Source organism: Artemia sp. Qi Xiang Cuo, chromosome 13, assembly GCF_049724085.1.
Source record: "Artemia sp. Qi Xiang Cuo chromosome 13, ASM4972408v1, whole genome shotgun sequence".
NCBI classification, from domain to species: Eukaryota; Metazoa; Arthropoda; class Branchiopoda; order Anostraca; family Artemiidae; genus Artemia; species Artemia sp. Qi Xiang Cuo.
In genome coordinates, this window is record NC_142806.1 from 64,442,256 (window position 1) to 64,467,486 (window position 25,231).

The window sequence follows — 25,231 nt, forward strand, 5'->3', positions numbered from 1 at the left end:
AAAGTTCTTTTAAAAGATACAAAAACTACTTATTTAACACAAAGAACCCCCATGTAACTGAACCCCTGTATAACTGAAACCCTGTACAACTGAACTTCCATGCTAAATTTCATTACGTTTAATATCTAGCCACCAAATGCTCCATGACTCAGAAGAAAAAGTGATTTTGAAAACAGGGGGCCTGATTGTCGAAAAAAAGGGAGACCCCCCCGGACAGTGTCTCCCCTTGTAACTGACCCCGGGGCTAATCGAAACACCCTGGGCCCCGGGCTCTCCTGGCCATGACCCCTCGGGCCCGGCCCCCCGCGCTGCACCCCCGCCCCTTCACCACACTTTTCAGCCCTTTCTGTTTAAATTGACAATATTTTTCAAACGTTACTTATGTATTATACAGATCACATCGGCGAGGTAAAGTTAGGTCAAGTCACAATGTTATTCTATCGTTACTTATCAATTAATCTATTGAATACTTTCTAGCAATGTCTCTTGTAAACGTCAAATCTATTAAGTATCTGAGTTTATTCTTTGTATTGTTGACACAAATGCTCCAAGCCTCAGAAGAAAAAGGGATTTTGAAAACAGGAGCCCGATTTTCGAAAAAAGGGGTACCCCCGTGCAACTGAATCCCTTGTAACTGAACCCGTGTTTGAAAAAGGGATACCCCCGTGCAACTGAATCCCCTTGTAACTGAACCCGTGTATAACCGAAACCCCCGTGCAACTGTATCCCCTTTAACTGAACCCTCGTGCAAGTCACCCCTCTATTCAACCCATCCCCTTCAAAACACTTTTCAGCCGTTTCTTTTTAAATTGACAATATTTTTCAAACGTTACTTATGTATTATACAGATGACATCGGCGAGGTAAAGCTGTATTAAGTCACAATGTCATTCTATCGTTACTTTGCAATTAAGCTATAGAATACTTTCTAGCAATGTCTCTTGTAAACGTCAAATCTATTAAGTATTTGAGCTTATTCTTTGTATTGTTGACACAAATGCTCCAAGCCTCAGAAGAAAAAGGGATTTTGAAAACAGGGAGCCCGATTTTTCGAAAAAAGGGGTACCCCCGTGCAACTGAATCCCTTGTAACTGAACCCGTGTATAACCGAAACCCCCCATGCAACTGTATCCCCTTTAACTGAACCCTCGTGCAAGTGACCCCTCTATGCAACCCATCCCCCTCAAAACACTTTTCAGCCATTTCTTTTTAAATTGACAATATTTTCCAAACGTTACTTATGTATTATACAGATCACATCGGCGAGGTAAAGCTAGGTCAAGTCACAATGTCAAACCTTCGCAATACCTTTACGCAAATATCTTTTCGCAAAAAAAAAATTCGCAAATCTCGTAAACTAAAGAAGTAATTACCCTTTTCAAATGCATTAGTCCTTCTATTAATGAACCCATGAAACGAAACCAGTCTTATAGCATCACACACATCGGTTTTTGGAAAAACCTGTTTGGTACTTGAAAACAATGTCTTAATGCATAATGAAAATTGGAATGCAGTGTAGGGACATTATATCGTTTTTTTTTTTTTTAAATTAAGTACATTGTAGCATGAAAAGTTTTTTTTTTTTTTTTATAAAACCGACTAATAAAGTTATTATATACAAAAATAATTGGCGGGTAAAAAGAGTCATCGGTTTTCTGGTTTAACACTAAAAAAGGACACTGAACTTTGAAGTTACGCTGAACTTTTGAAATTGCGTTATTCCCTGGCAAAGAGTGTAAGGACCCTGCAAAAATTAACAGAAAAACCTGTTTGGTACGGAGGTCTGCGCACAGTAGTACCTTGGTATATACTAACACCCCCTAGAAGTCATAGAACTTTAATGAAAATCACACCATCGGACTCAGCGTATCAGAGAACATTACTATAAAAATTTCAAGTTCCTGTCTGCAAAAATGTGGAATTTTGTATTTTTTGCCTGAAGAAAGATGACGGATGCGTGTTTATTTGTTTTTTTGTTGTTTTTTCTCCAGGGGTGATCGTATCGACCCAGTGGTCCTAGAATACCGGGAGAAGCCTCAATCAAATGGAAATTAAAAGTTCTAGTGCCCTTTTTAAGTGACCAAAAAATGAACGGCCACTAGGCCCCCCCAGGCTCTTTTTTCCGAAGTCACCCGATCAAAATTTAGAGATAGTCATTTTGTTCAGCATGGTCGAAGATATAATAACTATGTCTTTTAGGAAGACTTAATCCCCCAATGTCCCCGGGGGAGGGACTGAAAGTTATGAACTTTACCCAATGTTTACATATAGTATTGGTTATTGGGAAGTATACAGACGTTTTCAGGGGGGATTATTTCTGGTAGTGGGGGGGGGGGGGGTCGGGGGTTATATGGGAGAATCTTTCGACGTAGGAAGTTTTCATGGAAGAAGAGACATTGCTATGAGGGGGGTGCCGGATTTCCCAGCATTATTTAAAAAAAACGATCAGAAATTAAATAAAATAAAATAAGTTTTTCAACTGAAAGTAAGGAGCAACATCAAAACTTAAAACGAACAGAAATTATTACATATATGATTGGGTTCACCCTCTCGTCAATATCTCGCTCTTTAATCCAAAGATTTTTTAGTACTTTAATCAGAGCTAGTTATTCTAATTAACGGCCTTTGTGATTAAGCGGTCATTTTTAAAGAATTGGAACAAAATTTGAACTTTAGCTTAAAGCGAAAGGTATTTACAAGAGGGCGAACCCCGTAATATGCGTATTAAAAAATATGAATATAGAAGTTCGTTACGTAAGTTAATTCGTAAGTTACGCATATTTATTACTAATAAAAACGTTCGTAAATAAAATTAAACAACTTTCGAGAAAGCCATTTAACCAAATAAAAATAAAATTAATATGCAAATTTTGTTTTAAATACTCATGTACGGTGAGCCAAAATCAAAACCTGTATTTAATTCAAAAAACGTTCAAAAATTAAATAAAAATCAAGTTTTTCTAACTGAAAGTAAGGAGCGACATTAAAACTTAAAACGAACAGAAATTATTCCGTATATGAAAGGGGCTGTTCCCTCTTCAACGCCTCGCTCTTTGCGCTAAAGTTAGACTCTTTATCACAACTCCATTTTTTAAAGAATAAAAAACTTTAGCGTAGAGAGCGAGGCGTTGAGGAGGGGACAGCCCGTTTCATATACTGAATCATGTCTGATCGTCTTTTGTTTTAATGTCGCTCCTTACTTTCAGTTAAAAAAACTTGTTTTTTTATTTAATTTTGAGAAAGAGGGACGGGCTCAGAAGTCATTCCAGGGTATGAAAAGCCTAAAAAGAGCTTTTTAATCACGAGTATTCTTGTTTTTTTTTATTCTTGTTATTTTTTTTTCTGTCAGGTGATTCTGTCGACCAATCTTAAGGGAAATGTGTCATCCAACGCTCCCTTTGTATGAAGGTTAATAAATTGTTTTTTTTTTAATTATCAGAATGTAAGCAGGAACGTAGCCTGTCAGTCCTTTTCTTGGCGGGGGGGGGGGACTCAAAATAATGTTCCTAGTTGGGAGGAAGAAGACAAGGTATATACCTTTTATATGCTAGAAAAGTGTCCCCTCTTTTTTATGCCTATTTTATGAATCTCCGAGTCTTATTTGAATCTTACTGACTCTTTTTCTAAATGATATCCCTGAGGAGAAACCAGCTGCAAAATGATGAGAGGCAAAGGACAAATTGAATATCAAATAAAGAAAAAAGGGTTAATGCGATACTATTCTCTCTCGCGAGAGAATTTTAGTCGTTCAGAATTCAATTTCTGGGACCACAAAGCATTTTCTTTGTCGAATTATCGCTTAAAATTTGCATGATAAAAAGTGAAGGGGCTTGCTGCCTTTTAAGTTTTTTTCCAAATCAAGGTAATGGTTAAGGCTGAATAAACTGAATTTGTTATATTTTACATTCCTAAAATGAAGTAAAGATCACTAGGGAGTAAAGAGAAAATCTGTAGAGATTCAAATTTCAGGTTCAAAGGAATTTCAAACGTAAAGGAATTTGTATTCATCACGTAGATAAAATTGAATAAGTGAAATCAAGAAGCTTAATCCTCTCAGAAGAACTTTACATCTTAAAAGTTTAAGTTAAATTTTCTGGACTTAAATTTTTCAGTTAAAAAGGGACCAGAAATTTGCTGAGAAAGGAAAATTTTGTATGCTGAGTTTATTTGTTTTTAACATAATTTTAAAATTGTTATTTTTCGTTAAAATTTTGATAATTTTTTTTTTCAAATCAAAAGACGGGGATGTATTTTGCAGTGACAAGTTAAATCTGATGATGTGATTGAGCTAATTATATTTTTCTCAATTATTCAGTTATTTTTCTCTGGAAGAGCTCATTAATGCACATTTGCTTTAAATAATAAAAGTTTCAGTCTAAATGATCTGAAAAACAATCAAATGAAATATTTTGTAATTACCTATTTACACTAATAAATGGTCTCGGTAAAATAATTTTTCACCTTTAAGAAAAAAAGTCTGTTAATTTTGGAAAGTGCAAAAATACTGACCCTCAACCCTGATTCTCTTCTATATTTTGTTCAAATTCTCAATGAAGAAGTAGAAAATTTGCGCATAAAAAAGAACTTTATAAGACATCAGGCCCCCTCTCCCACAATCACCAACCGACCCTTCTCCATTAAAGTCGATGTGCTCGAGCTAATGTCGATGCCTGATGTTATGTCGAAGCGTCGCACTAAAATAATTTTGGCTATAGTTGTTTGTTTTTTCTTAGAAAGGAGTCATTTCTCTAATCGTCCATAGAAACTAAGTTTTTTGTTGAAATATAAAGTGCTTGATAGTTCCTACGACTTCTATTGGTTGCAGAGCAACACTACTGCTTTTGCGTTTTTTTTTTTTTTTCTCCTGATCAGCGGTCTAGAGTTCCAAAGTTGTAAGAGATGCAAAATCAAAATTTTCCGTAGGTATTAGAATCGTGTAACGGGACAGAAAGGTTTCACTAAATGTAGAATTTCGAACTATTTTATAGAAAAAAAACGTTATTTTCTTGTGTTGCATATGGTGTCAAAACAAAACTATCTTTGCTGGGAAAGTAAGCTTTTTTGGAAAAAAAAATTATTCCATTCTTCTTCAGAACACCAAATTAAAAAGAACACCAGTTTATGTTGACGAAGACCCCCTTTCCATTATATCACTATTAAAAAAAAATCCTTTTATTTTTACCTGTTGTTTGTGGTAAACGCTAAATTATGATTGTGAAAACCAGAAATAAAATTAAGATTCTTTTCTAGAGTCTAGAAAAATAGTTTTGGAAAATTCAATCACAAACGCAAAAGTCCGATTTTTGGTCGGTTTCCTGAAATGTCTAGTATGATGCCTCTTTATTTTAATCGATTGTTTAAATTAAATGAGTTTTGATTCTGCAAATTTTCTACAAATTGTCTCTTCAAAATGTCCTATCTTCGACGGTAACTTTTTTAGAAATCAAATAACGTTAAATACCGATAGAACTTCATACAATCTGTTAAAAAACCTCAGAGAAACTTCCATATCTATCATAAATTTTGGGAAAATAGTTTCCATAAACCTTGACTACAAAATACAAATTTTCAAATTTTATATATTTCTCCTAAATTTTTCGATTTTGGTATATATTTAAGTGTTTAATGCCATGAAAAGTAAACAAGAAGACATGGATTCTTTTATATCCGAAAGTAAATATGCAGTAAGAAATTTTCTAAAGTTGTTGTTAAGCACCTATTTTTTTTGACAAACTAGAGGTAGATTTTTTCAAGGCAAGGCAATTTTTTTCCAACACGGATAAACAGACCTCAATCCTCTTGGAGATGGAGCTTACATTAATTTTCCAGAAATAAGACTTCTTTTGTGTATTTTCTATTTGAAGTTACAATTTTGTAAATTCCCTAAATTTGGTCTAAATAAAATGCCCTAGCTTCAAAGCTTAACTTTCTACAAATCAAATAACTTTGAATATTGATAAAACCTCACATTATCTCTTGGGCATCATAAGCAAAATTTTTGTATCCCATATATTTTTTAGGATATAATGCCAAAAATCGTGAATTCAAAACAGAAGCTATAACATTATTATAAAATATTCCTAAATTATATTATATTTTAGACATCCAAGTGCATTTAAAGTAAGCAAGAAGACATGCACTCTTCTGTATGCGAAAATAAACCATACGATAAGTTTAGTCATTGCGCCGTTTCAGGGATGTTCGTAAGCTGCAGGAAATGCTGCACTGTCTGAATACAACAGTGGTTCCCAACCAATTTTGGGCCATACCCCACCCAGAGATTTCTAAAATCCTGATGCTCCCCTAGTGATATTCAAATTTTGTTACTCAAAGTTTTACGCCATGTTCACCTTTAAGATAAGATAAGATTTTATTCCTTATAAAATTGTAAAAAGGGGGGACTAGCACATAATACACTGTGCTAGTCCCCCCAAAGGCTCCTTGGCCTGTAATTAGGGGAGTATATACGGACCACAAACTCAGAGAACAATAGCCAATTACTTACTGAGATAAAAAAAAGAAGAAAAAAAAACAACAAAAACAAACAAAGAAATCAAACATCAATTAAGCATAACATAATTCATTTCTCTGCATATTATTCTCAAATCAAAAAGGTGATCTTCATACCCTTCTACAATCCACTGGTTACAATCAGATTATACAGAAAAAAAAAGAAAAACAAATAAATGAAAAACTATTGCCAACCATTCAAAGCACAAAAGTAAGCCACGAGAAAGGCTGCGCATAAGGCACAAAAAAATACTCACAGAAAGAAGAGCAAAAAGAAGAAAAAAAAAAAAAAATAAATAAACAAAAACTATAAAGTAAATCATTAACTTGGTATTTTTTTCTGGTCGTGTTCTAGGCATATTTTATACTATTGAAAAATATTGTCCGTATGTGCATGACTTTATTGTACCACTATCATGCATCTTTTGTGCTCTTTAAATGTATATTATGACGTGAAAAATTGTTTGTTTTTACCAAAATCAAGGCTATACAGTATAGTTAGCCGAAGGATGCACGTCCTACACAAGATCCAACAAAATATTCGCCTGCTCCGCGGGTGGGGCCTATGCCCCACGTTGGGAATCATGGGAATGCTCGCAAGAACCTAAACAATGCTGGTACAGAGTTGAGGATTATTTCGAGCACGCATAACTTCTGTCAGAAATTCTTTAATTAAACATTAAACTTGTAATTAACGGCTTACAATAATCATAAAGTATTCTCAAAGGCGATTAATTACCCGTTATTACCCGTGAAAACGGGCAAATTACCCGTGATAAATTTGTTACCCGTGAGATACAGTTGCTTGTGTTGTTGCGCAACTTGACCCATGGGTTGCAGTTGTTGCATTATTCAACGGGACCTTTGTACCAAAGTTCTAGTTTTCACTTCAAATGCTAAGACCTAAATAGTTTAACCGAAACCAAGAATTTTGGAAAAGAAAAAAACTTCCTTGTTATTTTGAATATACATGTAAGTGTTTTGTTATGTTGCAATTATGTCTGCTAAACAGACTGCACAGCTAGGAGGTCTTTAAGGACATAATCCCCCAACTATTTTCTGCAACTAGATAAATTCCTTAAAAATATTGACTTTGACCCCCCCCCCCTTTTAAAAACCATAAAGCCTAAGATAAGAAAAGAGAACAGAAGCAATCCTTGTAACTTGTAGACTATGCCTAAGATGCGCTTCTAATAAACCAGTTTTTCTCTCCTAAATAAAATTATTTTTAGAATTAATATTATGCGGGTAACTAGCCCCCAAGCACTTTATTCCCCAAATGCATCCGATAAAAATATTGAGTTAGCCATTTTTTTCAAAATAGTTCAAAGATCAGATAACAAAAATGGAACTAAACTAAATGGAGCTAAACTGAACCTAGCTCTCAAATTATATTATTGTAATTTCTCTTTTTTTTTGTTTAATGGATTCCTCCGACATCAATATCTCCTAATAAACTTGCTAAATATTTCTTGTATATTGTTCATCCTCTCTAAATATGAGTTTTTCTGCCTTTCTCTCAACCCCCTTGTTGAGCAAAAGTAAAATAGAAATTTAGTCTTTAATCGTATTATGGATTTGTTCTTAGTGTTCCAAAATATATAATGAGAAAATCCGAAAAAAAAGAAATATTTTTCAAATGAAATGTAGGATGTTTTGCGAGATTAGCGTGCATTTGTTGTTTTGAACGTTTTTCTTTTATTCGCGTTATAATTTTGTTATTTACTACTCAACTAGTGACGCATGCCTTTTAGTAGTAAATAAAATTCATTTATTTTTATTTTTTATTTTAATATTATTATTGTTATTTATTATTTTATTATTTATTTTAATATTATTCATTTATTAGTAAATAAAATTAGTAGTAAATAAAATTCAATATTGTTTCTATGCTTAATCCGGTAGGATGGCTTACCTGACCTTAAGTAGCTTACCCATAGCTTACCATAGCATACCCTAGGTGGAATAGCTTACCTGAACTCTTGCTTCCGTCAAACTTATTTTCATAGCTAAGTCCTCCCTTGTGAAAACATCAGGATAGTGAGTCTGCGAAAAAGCATTTTCTAGCTCTTCAAGCTAAAATGGAAGAAATAATTATTTTGAATAAAGGGTTTTAAAAAAAAATGAAGTCCAAAATATTAAAAATTGGAAAAATAAATTGTCACTGTTGTCGACTAAAACTGGTTTCAGTCTGGATTCTGAACTCCAATTATTCAATTTCGACTCATTTGCTTATGCTTTCATTGACGTATGTTAGGAAAAACATTCCGTTCCACCGTGGAAGGGTTGCCTTATAGAGGATTAATTAAAAAAACTTTTTCCACAAAATAAGTTTTTCAAAGAAAAGTAAAGAACTCCACTAAACCAAAAATGAGCAAAAATAAAATCAAATAATCTACCAAGCGTGAAACTACCACACATCAGCATCGATAAATAAATGAAACCCAAAACGAACAGAAATTACAATAAATAACCGAGTCAAACTAAAATCGAGCAGAAATTATCATGAGTAGGGCTCAAAACCCCTATGCCTTCCCAAGGCCAGAACATAATTTGCACTTTACTGAAAAAATACAAATGATTGTGCACTGTCAGTTTAATTTATGTATACTGACAATTTTTTAATCAAAATGTTAATATTATTTGATTTATTAAAGTTACAAAAGTAAAAACATTTATTTTTTTTCAGTAAAGTGCAAATTATGTTCTGGCGTATCATCAGATTCAGAATATCAGAGAATTGTATCAGATTCAGCGTATCAGAGAATCCTACTGTAGAGGTTACAAGCTCCTATCAGGAAAATGTGGAATTTGGTATATTTTGCCAGAAGAAAGATTACGGGTGCGTGTTTATTTGTGTGTTGTTTTTTTTCCAGGGGTGATCGTATCCACCCCTTGGTCCTAGAAGTTTGTGAAAGGGCTCATTCAAAAGGAAATTAAAAGTACTAGTGCCTTTTTTTTAATTAAAAAACAAAAATTAAAAATAGAATCACTTGATACAAATAAACTGCATTTTTTATGTCTTTCCATGTACTAATTACCATCTACTTCGAAAATACCTTATAGTGAAATTATCGCGAACACAGAGGGGTCATTTCATGACTCTCGTGCGGATATTGGAGAGATTGCTGAGGTCAGAGCACAATTTGTTGAAACTTTGTTGGATTCGCCTTCTGTTAATAATACTAATTTAAAATTTTTTTAGTAAAAATGTTCACTTGGTCTTACACGCACTACATAAAGATCATTCCAGGATTATTACGAAAGCCGATAAAGGCAATACTTTTGTTGTATTAGATTCAGATGATTACGACAAAAAGGTCAGAGAAATTCTTAATGATTCTAACACATATGTACAATTACCAACCGATCCCGCAGATAAATTTGTCCAGGAAGTCCAAAAAGAACTTTCATATCTAAAAGGAATAGGTATCTTTCCTAATCTAAAAGGAAATTACAGATCAGCTGTTAAAAAGGTTTTACCCCCGTGGATGCACGTCCCCTAGCATTAAAGGTCCTCCTGAAGCTCAGCCCGGTTATCTACTTCGACCCATTGTTTCTTCTCTTAATTATCCTACAGCACAAATAGGGTAATCCTCATCAGTTATGTTTCGCCCACTAATTCCGGCTAAAAAATCCTATATTACAAATTCCACTGATTTTTTTTTTGCCAAGGTAAAGCAAGTTTCGGTTAAACCAAATACAAGAATTGGCAGTTTTGATGCAGATTCAATGTATACCAATTGTGATCCTCAAAAGGCCAAACTGATTTTGGAGCAAAAACTTAATTCTAACCCATCTACATCAGAAAAATCTACTCTTTTGAATCAGACACTTCTTTCGCTTACAGCCCTTTGTAACAGAACTTCTTTTTACTTCCATTATAGAGGCATTTTTTATAGACAGAAATATGGGCTTTCCATGGGTGCCCTCCTTTCTTCAATACAGGCTGATATCTTCATGGAAGACCTTGAAGAAAGGGCTATTTTGCAAAGTTTTTGTAAACCTGAATTTTGGATTCGTTTTAAAGATGATATTTTTTATTTGTGGGAGCATGGTGACGAGTCTTTGAGTTCTTTTCTTCACTTGCTCAACTCCTTGGATCCAAAACTCAAATTTACTCAGGAATCAGAGATAGAGAGGCGTCTTCCTTTCTTAGATGTTCTGGTGCACCGAAATGATTCATGTTTTGAGTTTGGTGTCTATAGAAAACCCACACATAATGACCGTTACTTAAGTTATTCCTTTAATCATTCTCCTGCTGTGAAAAGAGGAGTTGTCACTTCTCTAGTTGATAGAGCATTGAAAGTTTGTTCAACACGTTTCTTGGATTTAGAGCTCAACTCCCTTAGAGATATTTTATTTCGGAATGGCTATCCAATTAGTTTAATAAATTCTGTAATTGCAAAACGCATTAAAAGATTATCAGATAGTTCCACAGAAAACACAAATCAAAGGGAAAATTCAGTTTATCTTGGTCTCCCATACGTTAAAGGGGTTTCAGACCACATTTCAAAAAATCTAAGGAAAAATAACATTTACACTTATTATAGACCCAGAAAAACTATCAGGTCCCAAATTTATCAAGGTAAAGACCCTATCCCGATAGGTGAAAACTCCGGTGTCTACAGAATTCCTTGTTCGAGTGGTCTTTGGTATATCAGAAGAACTGATCAGCGACTAACGGATAGATTAACTCAGCCCTCTAGTTAAATTAATAATACACTTAAAAAGCGAAAAAAAACAGGAAATTTTGACTCTGCCATTGCAGAGCACATTTTTGAAAAACCAGACCATACTATTTTGTTTAATCAAGCTAGCCTTATTTCGCATGACAAAGGTATAGTTCAGCACTACAGAGAAGTTGTTGAAATTTATAAATACCAACATTTAGGTCTAGCTTTAAACAGAGATTCCGGTGATTTAAGAATAAACGAGTCATATTTCGGTTTTCTCAAAAGAGAAGCCGATACTTTAGTAATCCCTGAAATAAACCTTGAACCGCTTTCCCAGTCATCTAATCAAACACGTTAACAACCCCTTATATCTCAAAGGGTGTCTGCAAGAAATGCATTAATTAAAATCCGAAATCAAATGACATAGTTCTCCAACTTATTTAATTGCTGGTTCGCTTTGTTTTTTGAGTGAATGAATTGTTTCCTTTTCTTTGTCAGTTGTTCGCTAGCATCCGTCGATGGCAGTTCATATTTTTTTTTTTGATTTTGTGCAAATCGCGGATATTGGCGAATAACTCGCTTTTATGGCTGTTAGATATTTGGTTTTAATTCTTTTAATTTTTGGCTTTTATTAATCTTTTTTTTATTTTTGGTTTTTTGGTTCTTTTCACATTGACTTTCCGCGTTTGTTTTTTGTTGTTTTTTTCTTCGGCACTTTCCTTGGTTACATTATTTTGTTTCGCACTGAAGAAGAGAGGCGTTTGTCCTCTCGAAATATTTGCTTTGTTTTTTGAGTATTTTAATTTTGCCTATAAAAAACCCATTTTTGCTCGTTTTTCTTTCTTTATGTTAGAGTAAACTAAAAATATTGAAGCCTTATAGCCCTTCCAAGAGAACCTTTTGTAAGTACCTCATTCTCTATCAGATTTATCTTCAATCATAATATGAATCAGTTGCTCTCCCTAGTTGTCGCAGTCGCAAGCAGTTGCAGATGCAAGTAGTCACAATTACAGTCACTAGTAGCCACACAAAGTTGTAATTGCAGTCGCAAGTATTAGCAGTAATCGTCAAAAGTACTTGCCAATACTCACAGTCACAAGTAGTCGAATTCGAAATGGTAAGAATCACAGTCGCAAGTAGTCATAATTGTCGCCGAAAGTAATTGTAACGATCGTAATAATGATCATAAGTTAGAGTCGCAAGCAGTTGTAGTCGCAGTTGCAAGTGGTCGCCGTCACAGTTGTAGTATCAGTAGTAGTGGCCCTGAAAGTTTCAAATTATACCCTTAGCCGTTCCTAAAATACGTAGATATGAGCTTTTAATAACCTGGACGCAAGTAATGTCTTGATTTTGTTCAACTTCCCCCTAAACATTCTTTCATCTTCTCATTTTAATAAATTAGCCTTTTTGGACATACCCACGATCAAGTGCTCCCCCTATCCCAATAATACACTCTGTATGTAAACAATGGGCAAACTGCATAATTTATAGCCCTTAGTGTCTGGGGACCGCACTGCTTCCTGGTTTTAAGGTTAGAAGGTCCGTATTTCTGTCTTAGTTTTTCTGTGCTCAATGTTTATCTCTGACCCTGTGGATCTCAATGGTAGGTTGTTTAGAAATTTTACAAGGAAGTTCAAAAATAAAGAAAAAACTCATTCAGGAATGCAAATGGTGTGAGAAGTTCATCCTGATGAATTTCCAAATTCCAGAGTCATTTTTGAAGATATTTCCAATCCGAGGATGCATCAGATAATTATGGTGATTAATTTTTAAATGCTCTGAGTAAAAAAACTCTTCATTTTCTCAAATTTATGCTTTTAACTATAATCTATGGGTGTTATTGTTAGCCCAACTGTACATATTGTACATTCTACAAGGTTTATTGGCCAATATTCGAATCTTGTAAAGGAATTTTGGTAAATAGCTTACTTTTAAACATTAATGATTATTCAATGTCTCAAAAACTGATAACTACAGTGAAAAGTGCATTAACAAGTAAAAGACAAACAAGAGTCCGTAGTGGACGAGCAAATTAAAGAAAATCTTGAAGAGAATCCCGTATTTTGTTTGTACCATTAAAATCACACCATCAGATTCAGGGTATGAGAGAATCCTACTGTAGAGGTTTCAAGTTCCTATCTGCAAAAATGTGGAATTTTGTATTTTTGCCAGAAAAAAGATCACGGATGCGTGTTTATTTTTGTTTTTTGTTGCTTTTTCTTCCAGTGGCGATAGTATCGACCAAGTGATCCTAGAATATCGTGGGAGGACTCATTCGAACGGAAATTAAAAGTTCCAGTGCCCTTTTTAAGTTACCAAAATAATGGAGGACAACTAGGTCCCCTCTCACGCTCATTTTTTTTCCAAAGTCTCTCGATCAAAATTTTGAGATAGCGATTTTGTTCAGTATGGTCAAAAATATGCTAAATATATCTTTTAGGATGACTTAATCCCCAAAGTCCCTAGGGGGAGGGCTGAAAGGCATGAACTTTACCCAATGTTTACATATATTATTGGTTATTGGGAAGTATACAGACGTTTTCAAGTGGGATTTTTTCTGGTAGTATGGGGGGGGGGGCGGGGGTGTGGGGGATATATGGGAGGATCTTTCCATGGAAGAAGTTTTCATGGGGGAAGGGACATTGCTATGAAGGTGGCGCTTGATTTCCCAGCATTATATAAAAAAGCGATCCGGAATTGAATAAAAAAAACAAGTTTTTCAACTGAGAGTAAGGAGCAACATCAAAACTTGAAACGAAATGAAATTATTAAGTATATGATTGGGTTCACCCCCTAGTCAATACCTCGATCTTTAAGACAAAGATTTTTTAGTACTTTCATTAGAGCTAGTTAATTCGTAAGTTACGTATATTTATTGCTAATAAAAAACTTCGTAAATAAAATTAAACAACTTTCGAGAAAGTCATTTAACCGAATAAAAGTAAAATTAATGTGCAAAGTTTGTTTTAATTATTCATGTACGGTGAGCCAAAATCAAAACCTGCATTAATTCAAAAACGTTCAAAAATTAAATTAAAAAAAAGAGTTTTTTTTAACTGAAAGTAAGGAGCAACATTAAAACTTAAACCGAACAGAAATTATTCCGTAAATGAGAGGGGCTGTCCCCACCTCAACGCCTCTTTACGCTAATGTTAGACTCTTTCTCACAACGCTATTTTTTAAACATTAAAAAACTTTAGCGCAAAGAGCAAGGTGTTCAGGAGCGACCCGAAAGCTTGTTTAGACGACAGTAGCCTACTGTTGTCTGCAGCAACTCATTGCTGACAGCCTTAGTAAAAGCAAGTAAATTAAGAGTCCACTACTTAAATTATATTTGTTTGATGCGTGTGTATTGTTTATTTATGTACTCTCTAATGTTTTTGAATTTAACCGAGTAACTATTTGTTAAATAGTTACTTTTCTTCGTTATCACTTGAAGAAAAATATCCTATTTAAGACTTGGCGAAAGAACAGGCTATCTTTACTTTTTAAGCACGTGGCAAACACCCTTCCCCCTCGGGTGGAAGAGCGCATGCACATGTGTTCCCAGGATCGGGAAAGAAGGGCTGCTACATATTCTGTAAATTATTAACTCAGAATAAGCGCGTCCAAAGACTTAGCTATGTAAGAGGGCCAACATTTTGGTTCCTTAACCAGTTCCGTAAAATGACATATAAGAAATTATACTAAATTTGTTAATACACTAAAACAATTGATATAATCCGGGTTGCAGCGGTAGCTAGCAACCTAGTAAGAGACGATCACGTCTAATGTTATGAAATATAATAGCCCATAACTCCTAAAAATAGACTCAGATCAAATCAAAAGTACCCTCATTAGAACCGCCTTGTTCGAAACTTTATATAGGATTAGTATAAGAACTGACTCTTTATATGAATTAAATAAAAAACAAGTCTTTTTAGCTGAAAGTAAGAAGCGACATCAAAACTTAAAACGAACAGAAATTATTCCGTATATAAAAGGGGCAGTCTCCTCCTCAACGCCTCGCTCTTTACGCTAAAGTTTGACTCTGTCTCACAACTTTATTTTTTAAAATAATAAAAAACTTTAGCTTAAAGAGTGAGGCATTGAGGAGGAGACCGCCCCTTTCATATACGGAATAATTTCTGTTCGTTTTAAGTTTTAATGGCACTCCTTGCTTTCAGTTAAAAAAAAACTTTTTTTATTTACTTTCTGGACGTTTTTGAGTTAATGCAGCTTTAATTTTGGCTCAACGTACATGACTAGTTAAAAAAATGCTTGTTAATTTTACTTTTTTTTTTGGCTATATTGCTTTCTCTAAATTTTGTTCTGACGTAATTTACGAATTAACTTACGTTACGAACTTCTATATTCATATATTTTTATTGCGTATATAAGGGGTTTTGCCCCCTAGTCAATACCTCGTTCTTCACGCTAAGTTCAAATTTTGTTCCAATTCTTTAAGAATGACTCCTTAATCACAAAGGCTGTTAATTAGGATAAATAGCTCTGATGAAAGTACAAAAAAACTTTCGCTTAAAGAGCAAGGTAATGAGTATGGGACGAACCCAATTATATACGTAGTAATCTCTGTTCGTTTTAAGTTTTGATGTTGCTCCATACTTTCAGTTGAATTCTTTTTTTATTTAATTTCTGATCGTTTTTTTTAATGATGCTGGAAAATCTGGCACCCCCTTCATAATAATGTCCCTTTATAACACGCATCCGTGATCTTTCTTCTAGCAAAAAATGCAAAATTCCACATTTTTGCAGATAGGAGCTTAAAACTTCTACATTAAGGTTCTCTGATAAGCTGAAACTGATGGTGTGATTTTCATTAAAGTTTTATGACTCTTAGGGGTTGTTTCCCCCTTTTTGAAAATAAAGCCAAATTTCCTCAGGGGATTAACCTTTGATGGGTAAAACAAAACTTAATGAAACTTATATGTTTGAAATCAGCAAAAAAATCTGATTCTTTTGATGTAACTATTGGTATAAAATCCGATTTTTAGAGTTTCGGCTACTATTGAGCCGGGTCACTCCTTACCGAGTTCGTTACCACGAACTGTTTGATGTCGCTTCTAAGTTTTAATGTCGCTCCTTACTTTCAGTTAAAAAAACTTGTTTTTTTATTTATTTTTTGAACGTTTTTGAAATAATGCAGGTTTTGATTTTGGTTCACCACATATGAATAATTAAAGCAAAATTTGAATATTAGTTTTATTTTATTTGGTTAAATTACTTTCTCGAAAGTTGTGTAGTTTTATTTGCGAACGTTCTTATTAGTAATAAATATGCGTAACTTATGAATTAACTTACCTAACGAACTTCTATGTTCATATATTTTTAATACGTATATTAGGGGGTTTGCAGCCTAGTCAATACCTCGCTCTTGACGCTAAAGTTCAAATTTTGTTCCAATTCTTAAAAACTGACCCCTTAATCACAAAGTACGTGAATTAGAATAAATAGCTCTTATGAAAGTACTAAAACATCTTTCGCTTAAAGAGCAAGGTACTGACTAGGGGGCGAACCCAATCATATAGGTAATAATTTCTGTTCGTTTTAAGTTTTGATGTTGCTCCTTGCTTTCAATTGAAAAACCTGTTTTTTTATTTAATTTCTGATTTTTTTTTAAATATGCAGGTGCCCCGTTCATAAGTAGAGGGAGAGGTATTACCCCAGGATGTACAACGGGGCGAACAAGACCACACGCCCATTTCTAGGACATTCAGAGATGTTTCTAGGCATTATACATAAGAAAGATTATGGATGCGTTTTTATCTTCAGGTGTGATCGTATCGACCCATTGGTCCTAGATTATCGCGAGAGGTCTCATTCGAACGGAAACTAAAAGTTTTAGTGCGCTTTATAATTGACTGAAAATTGGAGGACAACTCGGCCCCCTCCCAACCTCATTTTTTTCACAGAGTAACCCGATAAAAATTTCGAGATAGCCATTTTGTTCAGCATTGTCAAAAAATATAATAACTATATCTTTCAGGATGATTTAATCACCCACAGTCCCCGGGGGAAGGGCTGCAAGTTATGACCTTTGCCAATACTTTATATACAGTATTGGTTATTGGGAGGCATACAGACGTTTTTAGGGGGATTTTTTCTGAGGATGGGTCAGGGGTGGGTCCGGGGAGTGGCTTACTTGAGAAGATATTTCCATGGAGGAATTTTTAATGGGGGAAGATAATTTTCCATGAAGGGCGCGCCGGACTTCCCAGCATTATTTTAAAGACGGGCTACTTGAATAGGGCTACTTGTCATATAACTTTTTCTTAATAGCAGTAGGAACCCATATTTACATTCTGGGTTTACATCCGTATATGGGCATTGAAGAGATTTAATGTCCTTGGTAAAAGCCTGGACAAAATTTAATGTCCTTGGTAAAAACTTGGGACGAGATTTAACGTCCTTGGAAAAAGTGTTATTTCTAGACCAATCAGAGGCCTAGAGTCCCTGTACGTACAAGACCACACCTCTTTCTAGACCTGTTTGATGGTTAAATTTTTTGATGTTTATATGATTTGATTCTGTTCTGTATGTTGATGGTTATATGGTTTGATGGTTATATTGTTTGATGGTTATATGGTTCGATGTTGTTTCATAGTTCTGTTCTGTTTGTTGGTCAAATTGTTTGATGTTTCTAAGCCTAATGGATACAGACAGAAGCTTATAACGTTGTCAGATAAGAGTTTCATAGTTCTGTTCTGTTTGTTGATGGTTATATTGTTCGATGGTTATATGATTTTATATTGTTTCTTAGTTCTGTTCTGTTTGTTGATGGTTATATGGTTTGATGGTTATGTTGTTTGATGGTTATATGATTTGATGTTATTTCATGGTTCTGTTCTGTTTGTTGGTCAACTTTTTTGATGTTTCAATGCCTAATGAATACAGACAGAAGTTTACATCATTGCCAGATAAGAGCGTCTAACGGGACAGGATCATTTACACCTATTTCTAGGTCAGTGGATTTACGTAAGGTTTCTCTTACATCACAAAAGAATGCCGAAACATGGAAGATTCAGAAAGTACTTTTGGGGGATTATTTGGGTGAAACAGTTTGAGACATTTTAGAGGAAGATTTGGGTTGAAACTCTGTGGTGGCTATAATAGACAAGTACACACTATTGGATTAGTGAGAGGATTATGATTACGAACCATCAATAACTCTAACCACAATGGACCTCAACCTCCAGGGACCACCGCTCCAAAACCCCCAAGACCCCCTTTCCACCATTCCAACTTTTTTTGGAGGACAACCCCCCAATTTTTAATATAGAGGCTCAAATTAAGAGTTAAAAATGTGTAAGAAAAAAGTTAGCAGAACGTCAACTTTGACCTCATCTTTCAGAATTTAGACAAGCAGAGTATGAGCATCCAATTCTGTTACTTTTTACCTCACATTATCAAATGTGCCATTTAGAATGTTACCCAATTTTTTTTTTAAAGTCCCACCCCAACCCCACCCCCCATGACTTAAAATGTTTCCTCTTTATAACTATTTTTATTTATGAACGTTAGCGCATCAGCTATTCATACAAACATCCAACAATAAAATCCAATATAAAAAGAAATTTTCGTCAATATAAAAATTAAGACACATCGAAAACGTCTTTTTCCAAACCCATTCTTGACTGATCTGCTGAAATTCTTGGCTAGAAACAGCTTGCAGACGTTCACGAAACGTTGAATCTTTGAGCATACAATTCTGTTACTTTTTACCTAACATTATCAAATATGGCATTTTGAATTTGGTTTTATTTTATTGTTTTTTTTTGGTTTAATGGACTTTAAATTTCTTTGAAAAACTGGGATTTTTTATTAGGACGCAAACCTTCTATACTTTTAGAGGCTAACCGTATTTTTACTTTGTTTTAATGTTCAGTAAACTGCAAATTTATACTTTACCTTGGAAAGGCATAGAGCTTTCGAGAACTACTCTTGTTAATTTCTGCTTGTTTTGAGTTTGACTCGGTCATATATTGTGTTTTCTGTTCGTTTTGGGCTTAATTTATTCATCAATGCTGATTAGCGGAAGTTTTACGATCTATAGATTATTTGGTTCTATTTTATTGGTCTTTTTTGGTTTAATGGAGTTCTTTACATTTCTTTGAAAACTGGGATATTATTTTAGGACGCAAACCATCTAGAGTTTTTGAGACTAACCGTATTTTTAATTTGTTTTAATATTCAGTAAACAGCAAGTTTATACTTTACCTTGGAAAGGCATCAAGCTTTTGAGAACTACACATCTTATTTTATTCTTGTTTTGAGTTTGACTCGGTCATCTATTTTATTTTCTGTTCGTTTCGGGTTCAATTTTTTTTATCAATGTTGATTAGTGGAAGTTTTACAATCTATGGATTATTCGGTTATATTTTATTGCTCTTTTTGGTTTAATGGAGTTCTTTATATTTCTTTGAAAAACTAGGATTTTGTCTTAGGATGCAAACCATCTATAGTTTTAGAGGCTAATCGTATTTTTACTTTGTTTTAATATTCAGTAAACTGCAAATCTATGCTTTACCTTGGAAAGGCATAGAGCTTTCGAGAACTACTCTTGTTAATTTCTGCTGGTTTTGTGTTTGACTCAGTCATCTATTGTATTTTTTGTTCATTTTGGATTCAATTTATTTATCAATGCTGATTAGTGGAAGTTTTACGAACTATAGGTTGTTTGCTTTTATTTTATTGGTATTTTTTGGTTTAATGGAGACCTTTACATTTCATTGAAAACTGGGATTTTATCTTGGGACGCAAACCTTCTATAGTTTTAGAGGCTAACCGTATTTTTACTTTGTTTTAATATTCCGTAAACTGCAAATTTATACTTTACCTTGGAAAGGCATAAAGCTTTCGAGCACTACTCTTGTTTATTTCTGCTTGTTTTGAGTTTGACTCAGTTATCTATTGTATTTTCTGTTCATTTTGGGTCCAATTCATTTTTTCAATGCTGATTGGTTTTATTGTATTGGTATTTTTTGGTTTAATGGAGTTCTTTACATTTCATTGAAAACTGGGATTTTGTCTTAGGACATAAACCTTCTGTAGTTTTAGAGGCTAACCGTATTTTTACTCTGTTTTAATATTCAGTAAACAGAAAATTTTTGCTTTACCTTGGAAAGGCATAGAGCTTTCGAGAATTAATCTTGTTAATTTCTTCTTATTTTGAGTTTAACTCCGTCATCTAGTGTATTTTCTGTTCGTTTTGGGTTCAATTTATTTATCAATACTGATTTGCGGAAGTTTTACAATCTATAGATTATTTGTTTTTATTTTATTGCTCTTTTTTTGGTTTAATGGAGTTTACATTTCTTTAAAAACAGGGATTTTGTCTTAGGACGCTAACCTTCTATAGTTTTAGAGGCTAACCGTATTTTTACTTTGTTTCAATATTCAGTAAACAACCAATTTATACTTTACCTTAGTAAGGCATAAAGATTTCGAGAACTACTCTTGTTTAATTCTGCTTGTTTTGAGTTTGACTCAGTTATCTATTGTATTTTCTGTTCATTTTGAGTCCAATTTATTTTTCAATGCTGATTTGAAGAAGTTTCACGAACTAGAGATTATTTGGTTTTATTTTATTGCTCTATTTTGGTTTAATGGAGCTCTTTAAATTTCTTTAAAAACTGGGATTTTGTCTTAGGACGCTACCTTCTATAGTTCTAGGTTAACCGTATTTTTACTTTGTTTTAATATTCAGTAAACTGAAAATTAATGATTTAACTTGAATGGCATAGATCTTGCTAGCACTATTTTATTGCCCTTTTTGGTTTAATGGAGTTCATTACATTTCTTTGAAAACTGGGATTTTGTCTTAGGACGCCAACTTTCTATAGTTTTAGAGGCTAACCGTATTTTGCCTTTGTTTTAATATTCGGTAAACTAAAAATTTATTTTTACCTTGGAAAGACATAGAACTTTCGAGCGTCTCATGTTAATTTCTGTTTGTTTTGAGTTTGACTCAGCTGTCTATTGTATTTTCTGTTCGTTTTGGGTTCAATTTATCTATCGATGCTTATTTGTGGAAGTTTTACGATCTATAGTTTCTTTGATTTTATTTGCGTCCTGACATAAAATCCCAGTTTTCAAAAATATGTAAAGAACTTCATTAAACCAAAAAAGACCAATGAAATAGAACCAAATAATCTATAGATCGTAAAACTTCCACTAATCAGCATTGATAAATAAATTGAGCCCAAAACTAACAGAAAACACAATAATTGACCGAGTCAAAACTAAAAAAAACTAGAAATTAATAAGAGTAGTTCTTGAAAGCTCTATGCCTTTCCAAGGTAAAGTATAAATTAGCTGTTTACTGAATATTAAGAAAAAGCTAAAATAGGGTTAGCCTCTAAAGCTATAGAAGGTTTGCGTCCTAAGACAGAATCCCAGTTCTTTACAATGAAATGTAAAGAACTCCATTAAACCAAAAAAGACCAATAAAATAAAACTAAATAATCTATAGATCATAAAACTTCCACTAATCAGCATTGATAAATAAATTGAGCCCAATACGAACAGAAAACCCAATAGATGACCGAGTCAAACTCAAAACATGCAGAAATTAACAAGAGTAGTGCTCGAAAGCTCTATGCCTTTCCAAGGTAAAGTATAAATTAGCTGTTTACTGAATATTAAAAAAAGCTAAAATACGGTTAGCCTCTAAAACTATAGAAGGTTTGTGTCCTAAGACAAAATCCCAGTTTTCAAAGAAATGTAAAGATCTCCATTAAACCAAAAAAGACCGATAAAATAAAACCAAATAATATATAGATCGTAAAACTTCCACAAATCAGCATTGATAAATAAATTGAACCCAAAACGAACAGAAAACCCAATAGATGACCGAGTCAAACTCAAAACATGCAGAAATTAACAAGAGTAGTGCTCGAAAGCTCTATGCCTTTCCAAGGTAAAGTATAAATTAGCTGTTTACTGAATATTAAAAAAAAGCTAAAATACGGTTAGCCTCTAAAACTATAGAAGGTTTGCGTCCTAAGACAAAATCCCAGTTTTCAAAGAAATGTAAAGAACTCCATTAAACCAAAGAACACCGATAAAATCAAACCAAATAATCTATAGATCGTAAAACTTCCACAAATCAGCATTGATAAATAAATTGAACCCAAAACGAACAGAAAACCCAATAGATGACCGAGTCAAACTCAAAACATGCAGAAATTAACAAGAGTAGTGCTTGAAAGCTCTATGCCTTTCCAAGGTAAAGTATAAATTTGCAGTTTACTGAATATTAAAACAAAGTAAAAATAAGGTTAGCCGCTAAAAGTATAGAAGGTTTGCGTCCTAAGATAAAATCAGACTTTTCAATGAAATGTAAAGAACTCCATTAAACCAAAAAATAGCAATAAAATAAAACCAAAAAATCTATAGATCATAAAACTTCCACGAATCAGCATTGATAAATAAATTGAACCCAAAACGAACAGGAAATACAATAGATGACTGAGTCAACCTCAAAACAAGCAGAAATTAAAAAGAGTAGTGCTCGAAAGCTCTATGCCTTTTCAAGGTAAAGCATAAATTTGCAGTTTACTGAATAATAAAACAAAGTCAAAATGCGGTTAGCCTCTAAAATTATAGAAGGTTTGCGTCCTAAGACTAAATCCTAATTTTTAATTAAATATAAAGATATTCATTATACCAAAAAAAGAGCAAGAAAATAAAATCGAATTTTCTGTAGAACCTCAAGTTTCAACTAATCATCACTGATTAACAAACTGAACCCATAACAGACCCAAAATAAAAAGGATAACCGAGACAAACTCAAAACAAGCGGAAATTAATAAGAGTATCGCTCGAAAGCTCACTGCCTTTCCAAGGTAAAGCATGAATTTGCGGCTTACTGAAAAAGATAAGAAAGTAAAAATACGGTTAGCCTCTAAAACTATAAAGGGTTAGCGTTCTAATACAAAACCCCTGTTTTCAAAGGAATGTAAAGAACCTCCATTAAACCAAAAAAGAGAGCAATAAAATAGAACCGAATAATCTATAAATAATAAAACTTCCACTAGCTAATTTTGAAAAAGAAGGGCATAAGAATGCACCCAAAGAGCCCTTGAATCACTCCCCACCCCCTAAAAATATTAATGTTCTCATAAGTCGCCTACATTGTTTAATATTTTCACTAGCTAATTTGAAAAGAGCTTTGCTTCACTCCTAAGAAAATTATATAACTTTTTGTAATTATTAGATATCGCTAAAAATACACTCAATACTGGTGGAAATAAGCAAGATTGTTTCACATGCCGGTCTATAGAGAACAAAGAAAGATTCAATGTTTCGTGAACGTCTGCAAGCTGTTTTTAGCCAAGAATTTTAGCAGAACGGTCAAAAATGTGTTTGGAAAAGGATGTTTTCGCTGTGTCTTAATTTTAAAGTGTTGGTTCTTTTAATATTGGATTTTATTGGTGGATGTTTGTGTGAATAGCTGATGCGCTAAGGTTTGTAAATAGAAATAGTTATAACAAGGAAACATTTTTTGGCCCCGGGGGATGGGGGTGGAGTGGGACGTATTAAAAAAAGGGGTAACATTCTAAATGCCATATATGATAATGTAAGATAAAAAGTAACAGAATTGGATACTCAAAGATTCAACGTTTCGTGAGCGTCTGAAAGTTGTTTCTAGCCAAGAATTTTAGCAGATCAGTCAAGAATGTGTTTGGAAAAAGACGTTTTCGCTGTGTCTTAATTTTTACATTAACGAAAATTTCTTTTAATATGGGATTTTATTGTTATTGTTGGATGTTTGTATGAATAGCTGATGCGCTAAGGTTCGTAAATGGAAATAGTTATAATGACTAAACATTTTAGGTCATGGGGGGTGGGGAGAGGGGAGGACTTTAAAAAAAATGGGTTAACATTCTAAATGCCATATTTGAAAATGTGAGGTAAAAAGTAACAGAATTGGATGCTCAAAGCATCTGCTTGTCTAAATTCTGAAAGATGAGGTCAAAGTTGACGTTCTGCTAAATTTTTTCTTACAAATTTTTAACTCTTAATTTGAGTCTCTATATTGAAAATTGGGGGTGTCCTCAAAAAAAGTTGGAATGGTAGAAAGGGGGTCTTGGAGGTTGGGAAGCAGTGGCCCATGGAGGTTGAGGTCCATTGTGGTTAGAGTCATTGATGGTTCATACTCATAATCCTCTCACTAATCCAATATTGTGTACTTGTCTATTATAGTGACCACAAAATTTCACCCCAAATCTTCCTCTAAAATGTCTCAAACTTTCACCAAAAAATCCCTAAAATGTCGATTAATTTGTTTCGCCCAAATAATCCCCCAAAAGTAATTTCTGAATTTTCCTTTGTTTCGCCATCCTTTTGTAATGTAATAGAAACCTTACGTAAATCCTTTGACCTAGAAATAGGTGTCAATGATCCTGTCCCGTTAGACGCTCTTATCTGACAATGATGTAAAATTCTGCCCGTATCCATTAGGCTTAGACACATCAAACAAGTTGACCAACAAACAGAACAGAACTATGAAACAACATCAAATCATATAACCATCAAACAACATAACCATCAAACCATATAACGATCAACAAACAGAAAAGAACTAAGGAACAGCACCAAATCATATAACCATCGAACAATATAACCATCAACAAACAGAACAGAACTATGAAACTCTTATCTGACAATGTTGTAAAGTTCTGTCTGTATCCATTAGGCTTAGAAACATCAAACAAGTTGACCAACAAACAGAACAGAACTATGAAACAACATCAAACCATATAACCATCAAACAATATAACTATCAAACCATATAACCCTCAACATACAGAACAGAACTATGAAACAACATAAATCATATAACCATCAAACAATATAACCATCAAACAGGTCTAGAAAGAGGTGTAGTCTTGTACATACAAGGATTCTAGGCCTCTGATTGGTCTAGAAATAACACTTTTACCGAGGACATTACATCTCGTCCCAAGTTTTTACCAAGGACATTAAATCTTGTCCAGGCTTTTATCAAGGACATTAAATCTCTTCAATGCCCATATATGGATG

General features: G+C 33.8%; 1 protein-coding gene across 2 annotated transcripts in view; it reads right to left on the reverse strand.

The window, feature by feature from the left end:
* Window positions 1–25,231, reverse strand: part of LOC148945549 (uncharacterized) — a 103,395-nt gene that overhangs the window by 64,476 nt on the left and 13,688 nt on the right. For both annotated transcript variants that reach the window (XM_089099263.1, XM_089099262.1), the window contains exon 3: window positions 8,484–8,585. In XM_089099263.1, coding sequence (XP_088955389.1) covers window positions 8,484–8,585 — 102 coding nt within the window. The remainder of the gene's footprint in view (window positions 1–8,483; window positions 8,586–25,231) is intronic.